General features: G+C 36.2%; 1 protein-coding gene across 5 annotated transcripts in view; it reads left to right on the forward strand.

Moving 5' to 3' along the window:
- The window catches only part of ARHGAP32 (Rho GTPase activating protein 32), a 319072-nt gene that overhangs the window by 253035 nt on the left and 53481 nt on the right, over positions 1-12556 (forward strand). For 4 of the 5 annotated variants that reach the window (XM_070489929.1, XM_044751953.2, XM_014864063.3 and 1 more), the window contains one exon: positions 594-675. In XM_070489929.1, the coding sequence (XP_070346030.1) occupies positions 594-675 (82 nt within the window). Of the gene's footprint in view, positions 1-593; positions 676-11935; positions 12301-12556 lie in introns of those variants that run through there. The other variant, XM_014864065.3, reaches the window with a different exon arrangement.

Below are 12556 nucleotides of genomic sequence, written 5' to 3' on the forward strand. Positions count from 1 at the left end.
TTTCTTGCTTTCCTACTTATCCACACGCTACTAACTCTTTAACAACAGTAAATATGAGGATTTTAAATGAGCAGTTGTTTCACCAATTTCTTTTAGTTTTGTTATTTTTCACGAAACCTGTGGGAAAATGAAGAGAAAATTCACAAAAAATTTGCATGTGGCTTAGTGTTGATTTTTAAAAAATCATAGAGAAGATAATAAATATAAAAATTGGCAGTGGGGATGTCAACACAACTAGATTGAAATTTCAGCAAAGTAAGTTATTAAGTGATAAAAATTATATCTATTGCATGCATAGCTTGGTATCAGACTAAATATTTTAATTGGTGTAAAAAGTTTGGGAAATTAAAAGCTAAAACTCAAAAAGCAAGCTTAGATATTTGGACAAATAAAACACATAACTCTATACACCATAGCAACAGATTGTCTTATTATTTGTTTGTGTAATTGGCATCATCTGTTATTTAGAGTCTTGGAATAACAGAATCATTTGGGAGGGACTATAGAGCACATTACTGGAATTGAATTGGCAGTGTTCACACGCTGGTCTGTTCTTGGTGTAGAATCCTCTCTTTGCTGCTTTTCTTCCTCAGGTGGGGCTCTTCCCTGGACACTGTGTTGAGTTAATTAATCAGAAAATTCCCCAGTCAGTGACCAACTCAGTGCCAAAACCAGGTGAGTACAGTTTTTCATTGGTGTGGTTATTTTATCAACTGCTTAAAGATACAAGTTTTCTTTTCAGTCGAACACATAGTTTGCTTTGCTCTTCTTTGCATTTATTGACATAGTTATGCATTCTTAATTTTATGTGGTTTTGATTTTTAATATATTCTTATTTCTCTGCTGATCATTTCACAAAGATTTGCATGCATTCAAAATTTTAGGCAATTTTAAAGAACTACTTGCTCCATTAAGTTTTGTCATTATTTGTTTTTACAATTAAATAGTAGAAATATAGCTTATTAATGAATAAAATGATAAATGAATATAACAGATTTAAAGAAGTGACCTGGAGATAGTATGATTAGTTGAAAATTAATAGATGATGGGAATGTGTATTTTTATCAGTGCTTCTGAGCATCAAAACTATTTTAAACAGCATTTCTTATTACTTATATAGTATATTTGCAGTGCTGTGTAAATGTGTGGAGTATTTTACAAATAAGTAAAACAATGTTACAGGGGTTAAGAATCTAGCAAATGGAAATTTTTGTTTTATTGGGGTCATTTAATCTGGGCAAATTCTACAGAATACCTCGTCTGGAACTTTTTAATGTGATATAAATTTTTAAAAAGAAACTGAAAACAACGACTAAACGATTTTGGAGGGAAGAGGAAGTAATTAAATTTATTTATCCTAGTTTGTATTACATCCCCTCCGCCCTTCCCTCTAATCCCCCAATAAAAGAAAAAGAAAACATTTCTGGGCCTCAGAATTTATTTGGACTGTTTTCTTTAAAGTATTTTCTAACCTTAGGACTTCTGTGTAAGAATTAGGGAAAAAAAGTGTATTCTTTCTTTGTTTAGTATTTTCCCACCTCTGCCCCAAAGCATACATCAAACCATCTTTGCTTACAGTTTTTAGGTAAAAGTAAAGGGTAATAGTCCCTTTCAAAGCTTATTTCTTCATAGAGGGTTAGAGAGTCAGTGTTCCAGTTTTTCTCGTAGGAATTTTTAAATTTCAGACAGACTGCTTTTATTGTTGAGTAGAGAAAAATACTTCAGAACAGTGTTCTCTGCAGTTCTGCTTAAGCCAGGATTCTCAGTCTCTTTTCAAGGAATTTTTATCCTCTGTTAAATCCCCCTTCTTTGGGTACACTTACTAAAAAAGACTAATCAGTGGGTACTTGCTCAGTAAATGTTCTTTAGTGGTTGTGATGACTGTAGGATTGTTACCTTTTTTAAAATATGGCATCAGTAACTTAAATAAAATCCCATACCCATTAGCAGACCCTGCTCCAACCCTTCCAGGCCCCCCAGCCCTGAGCAACTACTAATCTACTTTTCCATCTCTCTAGATTTCCCTATTCTGGACATTTCACATAAAGCATACAATATGTCATCTTTTGTGATTGGCTTGTTTCACTTAGCATAATATTTTCAAGGTTCATCCATGCATCAGTACTTCATTATTTTTACAGCTAAATAATATTTCGCTATATGGATATACCTTATTTATCCACTCATTTTGGTTTGTTTCCATTTTTGGCTATTATGAATAATGCTGCTGTGAACATTCATGTACAAGTTTTTGTGGATATGTGTTTTCATCTCTTCAGTATGTATCTAGGAGTAGAATTATTGAGTCAAATAGCAACTTTCTGTTTAACCTTTTGAGGAACTACCAGACGGCTTACAAAGTAGCTGCACCATTTTACAATACCACCAGCAGTAGGTGAGAGGGCCAGTTGCTCCAGATCCTTGTTTCTGCTTTTTTGATTATTACCATCTTAGTGGGTATGAAGTGGTATATCTTTGTGATTTTGATTTGCGTTTCCCTGATGACCAATGATATTGAGCATCTTTTTTATGTACTTATTACCTGTTTGTCTATCTTTGGAGAAATGTCTATTCAGATCTTTTTTTAATTAGGTTGTCTTTTTATTACCAAGCTGTAGGTGTTCTTTATGTATTCTAGGTGCAAGTTCTTTTTCAGGTAATATGATTTGCAAATATTTTCTCACATTCTGTGGGTTGTCTTTCTCTTTCTTAATAGTGTCCATTGAAGCAATAAAAATTTTTAATTTTGATGAAGTTCACTTTATTCTTTTCTTTTGTTGCTTATGCTTTTTGTGTCTTATCTAAGAAGGCTTTGCCTAACGCAAGGTCAAAGCTTTACTCTTTTATTTTCTTCTAAGAAGTTTATAGTTTTATATCTTGTATTTTAGTTTATGATCCATTTTGAGTTAAATTTTTGTGTATGGTATGAAGTTTAACTCCATTGGATATCTAGTTGTCCCAGCACTATTTGTGAAAAGATTAATCCTTCCCCATTGAATTATCTTGACTTCCTTATAGACAATCACTTGACCTTGGACATGACTATATTTCTGGACTTTCAATTCTATTCCATTGATTTTTATGTCTGTTTTTATGCCAGTGCCACCCTGTGTTGATCACCACTGCTTTGTGGTAAATTTTGCAGTTGGGAAGGCCTCCGACTTCTTTTTCAGGATTGATTTGGCTTTTCTGGGTCCTTTGCAATTCCATATGAATTTTAGAATCAGCTTGTCAATTTCTGCAGAGAAGTTAGCTGAGATTCTAAAAGAGGCTGTATTGAATCTATATATCAATTTGGGAAGTATTACCATCTTACTAATATTTATTAAGTCTTCCAATCCATGAAAATAGCATGTTTTTCCATTTATTTATAGCTTCTTTAATTTCATTCAGCATTCTGTAGTTTTCAGAGTATAAGTTTTGCATTTCTTTTAAATTTATTCTTTTCTTTTTGATACTCTTGTAAATGGAGTTGTTTTCTTAAATTCTTTTTCTTGTTGTTCATTGCATTGCGTAGAAATACAATTAACTTTTGTATGTTAATGTTGCATCCTGAAACCTTGATGAAATGTTTATTAGTTTCAGTGGGTTTTTAGTGGATTCGTTGGGAAATTCTGTATACAAGATCATGTCATCTGTTAACAGATATTTTTACTTCTCCTTTCCAATCTGGATTTTTTTTTTCCTTGCCCAATTGCCCTGGCAAGAACCTCTAATACAATGCCGAATAGAAGTTTCCAGAAGAGACATCCTTGTCTTGTTCCTGATCTTAGGAGAAAGCATCTAGTAATTCACCATTAAGCAAGATGTTAGCTGTGGGGTTTTCATAGATGCCTTTTATCAGATTGAGGCAGTAGCTTCAATTCTTAGTTTATTAAATGATTTTATTGCTAAAGGGTGTTGGATTTTGTCAAATACTTTTTATCCATCTATTGAGATGATCATGAGTTTTTGTAGTCACTATTTTGAAGTTATTAAAATTCAATATAAAAAACTTAGTGTGATTTCTTGTGCATTACTTTTATGCATTTCTGTTATATAAGCTTAACTTTTATTAGTTATTAAGCCTCATCTTTGATAATTTTGCCTCAGATATTCTGTAAACTGAGTTTTAAAAAATTAGCTTAATATTGGTATTAAACTGTATCAAACAAATACTTTCTCGCATTTTGAATGTGAAAGTGACATTTCTAATAGTGATAACCTCCAGAAACTTTTAAAACTTGAGAAAGTTAATCAGTTATTGATAGTTCTGGAAAATAGATTTCTATAAAGAGACCTATATGGCATTGTTAATTCTAAAGCAGTAATGGCGTAGAATGACAGCACACCTTCAAAAGTTAAAATGTTATCTTTTGGGAGCTGCATTGCAGAGTTGGCGTATTAGAATGTGTATTCTTAATACATTTTGAAAAGGATGATGAGAATTCTTTCCGCCTCAGGTTTGTTTCACACTTTAAAATTGTCTTTGCCTACAGTATAAACAACTTGAATGTTCTATTTATTTTTAACATTGCCATCTGTCACTGTTAGATGCCAAATCGGAAAGATGCAGCTATACTTTGAGACTGAAATTTAAAGCTCCCTATGGTGTTACACAACAAGAGCAATAGGAAAAATTTTCCCTTTGGAATTCTTCTTAATGTTCTCACTGTGTTGAATTATTTGTGTATATGAAAATAAAATTAATGAGTCACTATGTCCTGACCAAGATAGCAGGTATCCATGGTGCCTTATGGAAAAGAAGAGGTGTCTGTGTGTGTGTGTGTGTGTGTGCGTGTGAGAGAGAGAGAGAGAGAGAGAGAAAGAGAGAGAAAAGAAGAGGAAGAAAGGTAGAAACTTGTCCATAAGAAATTGGTGTTTAGTTCAATCACCACAGATTATGGTTTGATGGGAGAAGATGAGATTGAGGTGGGAGGAAGAGGAAGGGAAAGCACATGTGGTTTTCTTTGTGTTTATTCTGCTTGGAGTTTATTAAGCAGCTGGATCTGTTTATTGCTGTCTTTCTTCAAGTTTGTTAAATGTTCTCTGCTATTATCTCTCCAAATATTTCTCTTATGCAGTTCTCTCTCCCTCCTTTCCTTTACACCTCAGTTACACTCTTTGATATTGTCTTACACGTCCTCTCCTTTCAGTTTGGATACTTTCTATTGGCCTATCTTAAAGTTCACTGGTCCTTCCCTCTGGATAGGCCTCTCTTATGTCCTTCTAATAAATTCTTCAGTTCTCAAATCATTTATTTCATTTCTACGATCAACATTTGGTCTTTTTTATAATTTTCATGATGGAATTCCCCATCTTCCCAAGTTATCCATCTTTTCCTGAAGAAGGAAAGAAAGGGGTGGGGGGAGGGAGGGAGAGGGAGGCATGAACTTATAAAAATGAGGGACTAAGGAATTTAAATACCTTCCCCCTGAGAACAAATTAGAAAATTTGGACAGAAGCATAAAAATATATCTTTAGAGCACTGGAGAGTTAATAAGGCAGTAAATAGTGACAGCTAAGATTAAGCAGAAAAAGGAAATCCAGAAAAGCGACCTCGGTATATGGAGACGTTATTCCTCTAGGGGATCTGCTGGTGGAGTAGAGAAAGTCACAGTGCCAGGGGAACAGCAGCTGCAGTTCAGAACCTGATAGGGCAGAGTTGCTGATAAATGCCCCAAGCTTTGAATTGGGATTTTTATGGAAATTTGCAACTGATTATAAAATTTGTATGGAAATGCAGAGCCAGAAATACTCAAGACAATTTTGAAGGACAAATAAAATAGGAAACTTAGTATATAGATACCAAGATTTATTGTTAAAGCTTCACTAATTAAGATACTGGTATTGATGCAAGGATAGACAAATCAGTGAAACAGAATAGAGTCCAGAAACAATCTGTTTATATAGATACTTGATTTATGACAAAGGTGGCACTGCAGAGCATTGTCAAAAGGACAGTCATTTAAAGAAATGCTCCTAGGTGACCTGGAAAAATACATATATGTATATCTCATCCTTGTTTAACACCCAATACACAAAATCCTTTCCAGGAAAATTATAGATCCGTATGTGAAAGATAAAACAGTAAAAACTTGTAGAAGAATGCAACCACCCCAATAAAATAGATATTTTGTGGCAAGAGATTTAATGCAGATATTTTATTTGATTTATATACCTGTGTGAAAAGCAGCACAGTTAAAGAAATGAGAGCATTCACTTCAACCTTGGGTTTTAATCCGTATGCCTTATTTACTGTCTGTGCACATCATTTGGCTTCTCTGATATTTCATTTCCTTATCTAAAAAGTAAGGCAAGATTCTCTTGAAGATTAGGCATAAGGCATTTAAAGCCCCTGGATTCCTAATAAATGTCAGCTGTTATTATTTATTGATTTATGTTTATCTACTATGTTATGTCATTTACATTCAAGGGTGTCAGAGATTACATCTATTCAGTTTAGGTAGATACTTATTTAATATGTTATTTGTTAGTACAAATCTGTGTGTCAGTATGTCACAGTATACCACTGAAACAAATGAATTACAGGACTTTTCATGGGACTGTGGTGGGGGAGCCTCTTTGGATGGTCACTGGAGTAGAGTTTGTGTCATAAATTTTTGTCTTCTTTTTGATGGTAGATGACTTTTTTTGGTTAACAGACATAGAAGTAGCTGAGGCTTTCATTTTGCAGGAAGACTTAGTCATTAGATGTAACGTTGATGAAATCCTTATATTAAGAAGTAGTTTATAAGGTAACAGATTAGCCTGAATTTGTACCATACTTTTGAAATAAAAAAATTCTTTGTAGTGTTCTTTTAGGAAGCTGATCCTCTAGTATCTTGCTTTTTTTGTTGTTTTTCTTGCAATTTGGCCTAATTTTAGGTTTTTATCATTTAGTTTCATTTATTTGCTTCTGGATTGTTTCTGTTTTCTTTTTTTGAGTTTCCAGCACTTTGCTCTTCTGTAACTGTCCTTCTTTCTTTCTTTTTCTTTTTTTTAAAGATTGGCATGTGAGCTAACAACTGTTGCCAATCTTCTTTTTTTTTTCCTTGCTTTTTTCTCCCCAAATCCTCTCCATACATAGTTGTATATTTTTAGTTGTGGGTCCTTCTAGTTGAGGCATGTGGGATGCCACCTCAACGTGGCCTGATGGGTGGTGCCATGTCCGCGCCCAGGATCCAAATCCTGGGCTGCTGAAGTAGAGTGTGAGAACTTAACCACAGGGCCAGCCCCTGTAACTGTCTTTCTTTACATGTCACTTTGGTATGAAGTGACCAGACATTCTGTAGCAAATAAAATAGTTCCAGGTTTTTACTTATCCTGTGTGGAATGTTGTATTGAATATTCTTCCCATTGATCATACGTTTGCTTATATTCTGGAGGCTGATACTTTAAGAATTAGATGTAAAAATCAGTGCCTTAGAAATCATTGATATAAGATTCAAAGGAATACTAAAATACTAGAATGCCTAGAGAAGTTTTCTCTCTGAATACATCACAAGGGGTAGATCAAGACAATATTTTCTCACTCTGAATCAAGGCAAAACAGTTAGAATACGTACTTGTAATGTGCTTTAGGAATTCTTGTATTTCCATTATTTAAGTTGGAGTTTGGCTCTCAATAGAACCCTGTGAGGTATTGGGGATAGGGACTGTATTTCTGTCCCCTGACAACACCCCTTTTGTAACAAATGGAGCACCTGAGACTCAGAAATGTTAAATGACTTGCCTGAGGTTTCACAACTTGGAATTCTAGAAATCTTCTGATGTCTAAGAGTACTCATAGCCAACAGTTATGTGGTCCTTACTGTGTGTCAGGCAGTGGACCAAGTACTTTACATAGATTAACTCATTTGTGATTAATTAACTCAAGACCCAGAATTCTTCCCACCAAGGAACAGTGAATAAAGTTTATTGTTCTCTCTCTCAAAACAAATATTTAATGTCTTTTACTTTTATTATAACAGGAGTAAATAAAAATGTGTTTGGATTTCCACAAGGCCTATGTGAACAGAACAGAAAGGAGGGCGAAAGATGGGTTAAACAGCAAGTGATGAGACGTGCTTATGGGAACCTGCTAAATTTGCAAATTGTGTTTCAGCTGGCATCCTCTCTAATGTCTCTAATTAATTCAAGAAGTATCTTTCAATCTTTCCTCATTGTGTATAAACCATGACTGCAGACTCTGTTTTATTATGGCATTTCCAGCATCCTCCTTTTCCATTCTCCTGGTTTTTCTCCTTGTGCTCTCTACTGGGCTCTCCTTCTCTCTTCTCTGAACACATCATGTGGTTTCGTAGCTTTCCCTCTGCTTCTCCTGTTCCTACAGGCTGAAGTGCCCTCCTCTCTGTTTTGTCCAGGGGCACCTCCTTGTATTTCAGGACTCAGGCTGTCATCTGCTTCGTCCGTGAAAGCCTCCCTGACCGTCTCTCTCTAGCCCTCTCCTCTTTACCCCGGTCAGATCTAGTCGCAGCTGTTTCACTTGCTCACGTAAATCAGTCTCCTCACAAGTGATGAGTATGTATCATTCATCTTTATCTGCCCCACAGGATATATGTACAGTGGATGCACAATTAATACATGTTTGCTGTATCCTAATATTTACTACTAAAATAAATTTTCAGAATACAACTTTTGTTTAACTTCGGTGATTTCCCTCTGTGCCAGAATTATATACAAAATCTTTAGCCTAGAATTGAAGGTGCTCCATAAATACTGGAACTAACTTATCTTTGTAACTTATTTTTTGCTTTTTTGTATCTATAGTCGGTAAAACGTTTCCTTCGTTTGCTCTCACTATACGTTGGGTTTCCCCACTTCTCTTGCCTGTGATCTTTCTCCTGCTGGAAGTGGCTTACTGTGTCCTTTACAAAGACTCCTTAGGCCACTGCAAACTTGAATGTGCATTCAGTTGACCTAATATCATTAAAAACTATAGATCAGGATTCAGTAGGTCTAGGGTGGGGCCTGATGGTCTGCTTTTCTAATAAACCCCCATATAATTGCACAATACTGGTCCTAAGACTGTGAATAACAGGACTACATTTCAGCCTAGTAGCTATTGTTTGTGTCACTCGTTTGGAAATAGTGTATGGCAGTGAGTTATCTTATTTTGAATTTGATACTTCATTTTTGTGTGTGTCTTTTTTCCTCACATAGATTGTTTTGCTAATTATAAACGTGAATAATTTCCACTATAGTTAGCAAAAATATTTCCTAAATTCTCATATGCCCTGTAGCCAGTACTACGGGTAGGCCCCTAATCAGTCTTCTCCTTGCCCTAAGTAAAGCAACTTTTCCATTTTTGGTCACTTTCAGTGTTCATTGATCAGAAATTAATTTAGTGTTGGACCTGTCCCAGTGGCGCAATGGTTAAGTTCACACGTTCCGCTTCTCAGCAGCCCGGGGTTTGCTGGTTCAGATCCCCAGTACGGACATGGCACCGCTTGGCAAGCCATGCTGTGGTAGGCATCCCACATATAAAGTAGAGGAAGATGGGCACAATGTTAGCTTAGGGCCAGTCTTCCTCAGCAAAAAGCTCAGGGCTAATCTTCCTCAAAAAAAAAAGAAAAGAAAAGAAATTAATTGAGTGCATACTAACTACTAGGGCTAGAACAGTGAACACAACAGACAGAAATATTGTCGTTTTGCTGTTTGTATTCAAGTGTGATGAGAGAGAGATAAAAAAGGTAAACAAATGTAGAAGGTATAGTATGATAAGTGCTTTTGAGACAAAAAAACCTAGAAGCAGGGTACAGGCCTTAGAAAGTGTTGGGATGTGCTTCTTGTTGGATTATAATTTCAAAAGAGGGTAGAGTGGTCAGGGAAGGGCTCATCAGAAGGTTACTTTTGAGCAGAGACCTGAAGGAGATGAGGAGGGGAGATAGGTACATCCCTGGGGGGAGAGCTTTCCAGAGAGGGAACTACAAGTATAAGGAACTGAGCTGAATATCTCTGTGGCTCATGAAAGGATCAGCAGGAAGGCCAGTTTGGCTAGAGCATGAATGAAGACATGAGATGAAGTCTAGAGGTGAAAGGGGATCAGATTCTCTGGGGACTGGGTGCTGCTGTGCGGATTTTGGCTTTCATTTAAAATGAATGGGAAGCATTAGAAGGTTTTGAATAGAGTTGTTTGATCTGCAGGATCACTTTGGTTGCTGTTTTAAGGCTAGGAGAGGACATGGTGGAAGAAGAGAGACTGGCAGTGGCTTTTGGAATGGGCCTGGCAAGAGATGATGGTGGCCTGGACCAGGATAGTTGCTGGAAAAGTGGTGAGAGGTGATCTGACTCGGGATATATTTTTGGCCATGAGGCTGGCAGAATTTGGAGACATACTGTGTGAAGGGTTTGAATAGTTAGGTAGTTTTTATAATAGAACGACTGGAATGTAGCCATTGCCTTTCCAGTGAATTCTCTTGTTGCTCCTACCACCCGTACAAATACATCTCAGTCCTTCACAGGACAGCCTCCAAACATTTTGTGAAATACAAGAGAAAAATGACCTCTCCTGTGCCATAAGCAGTCAGAAGACAAAGCATAATGCTTTTCTGTCAGCCATGTTTTTTTAACTTTTTATTTTGAAATAATTGTAATCTCTTAGTCTAATCTCAGTTGAGACTATTCCTCTCTGTGCTTAAATGTTAAGTAATGTGAGGGGCTTATGAGTTGTACTAACTGTTCCCAGAATAGCTTTTTCTACAGCATGGACTTCTTCCCCCCCGCTTCTTTCTCTTGTTCTTTCCTCTCTCTTCCCTTTGTCCTCCCTTGCTGTGTTTAGTACTAACCAGGGAAAGGGTGGGAGGAGGGGTGTTTTTAGTTTAAATTTAAAGAAAAGAAAGGTAGCGTTGCCTTCTTCATTAGAAATAAACTTTAAGAGCCTCATTTCCTATTCAGCAAAATCCATAAATCCACAGCTGTTCTTCCACTCGTAGAAATTAACATGTTTTGTTCCTGCCACAGATTGGAGTTCTCTGTGGTCTTTCATATTTTGAAATCACATCAGTTCATTGTTTTTCTTATTGTGGCTTACTATTTATCAACAATTTTATATTCAGAGCCAACTTCAGAGAGGAAGGAAAGAATAAAGTTAATCAGTAGCAGATTTTTTTTATGATAAATACTCCTTGGTATCTTGAATCCGACAGTTCCTACTTGTGTGACCTTGACAACTGCTTCACCCCTCTGACTTGGTTTCCTCATCTCTAAGATGGGATAATTTAGAATCAAGAATCAACTTCATAGGATTATAATGAAGAATATCTGCAAAGTACTTAGAATCATGGCTGGCACACAGTAACTTTTTAATCTCTTCCAATTAATTTATTTCTTCAAATAATTCTGATTGGATTAACACAGTGCGGTACTGTTTTTTAGTATAAATATTGAATCTCTTTAATATTCATGTAAATAGAGTTCATATCTAACCCTTGGACAGTGTGTAAAGGAGGAGGTCATACTCAGGGGAAATTGTTTAATTCTGGATTTTCAATTCTGAAAAAATTTAAAAGAATTTTTTTCCTCTCATAGATGCTTACTAGATTATTGTCTCAGAGTTTTTCACATAGATGCAGTATAAATTGATACTTTTTTATTTTTACATGTTGGTAGAGTAACAATCACAGCTCAGTATCAGCAAAGATATTAAAAGGTATGTTTTCTTAGCCTGTTGCTGCTAGCTTAATAATTCAGCCTTTACTGGCAATACTTCCTGCTTGATCAGTTACTTTTCTTATTTTATTTGGGCCTTAAGTCCCATCTTTTCATTGGATACACTGCCTCCCATCTAGATAGCAAATATTAACAACCGAATAGTAAGTAACTTTTTAAAAGATTAAAGACATAATTAAATGCTAATTTCGTACTGGTGTTTTCTGAGTAGGAAATGCTCACCTGTGAAGTTGGTGGGTGGAGCTATGCTGGTGAAGCCTGTTCTGCAACTGTGGGTTTGGCTGGGGCGTGTTTGTGGTGCTGCAGAGTGGGACTGCCGAGAGAGCAGGATTAAGCTCCTGAAGGCGAGAGCTTTCAGAGCTCCTGCATGCACACAGAAACCGGCTCAGCTTGATTTAGGGACCAAAAACCGGCCACAAAACCTCGGCTGAAAGAGGGGCCTGAAGCAGAGCTGGGACCCAAGAGTGTGGCGAGGTTTGACTTGAAGTTCCCCGGTGGTGGGCGAGGCCTGAGCCCGTGTGACGGGGACTCTTTCTGTGCGCTTCCGTGTGGAATGCAGAGCTGTTGTCTCCTGTTGAATCTACTGCTAAATATAGACATTTGGAATAATTTTAAGTATTGATTTTAAAACCTGTGCCACAGCAAGAGGTAAGGAAATCTCAATCAATTATTCAAATGTTTGACTCCAACAACATTCAGAATATTTCACTGAGACTATTTTTACGTTATATTTAGGCACGTTTCCTTGGTTGCTTTTTAGCTGAATGGTTAATTATTTAATATCCGGAAATTGAATAATTGAGCTTTCATATTTCTCATATTTGTAGAGAGAGGATCATCTTTTGAAGTAGATTGTACCACATAGGTATTACTTTCTTGTCAGTTTTAGGAAATACCTAATTGT

The sequence above is a fragment of the Equus asinus genome, chromosome 20 (genome assembly GCF_041296235.1).
Source record: "Equus asinus isolate D_3611 breed Donkey chromosome 20, EquAss-T2T_v2, whole genome shotgun sequence".
Lineage (NCBI taxonomy): Eukaryota > Metazoa > Chordata > Mammalia > Perissodactyla > Equidae > Equus > Equus asinus.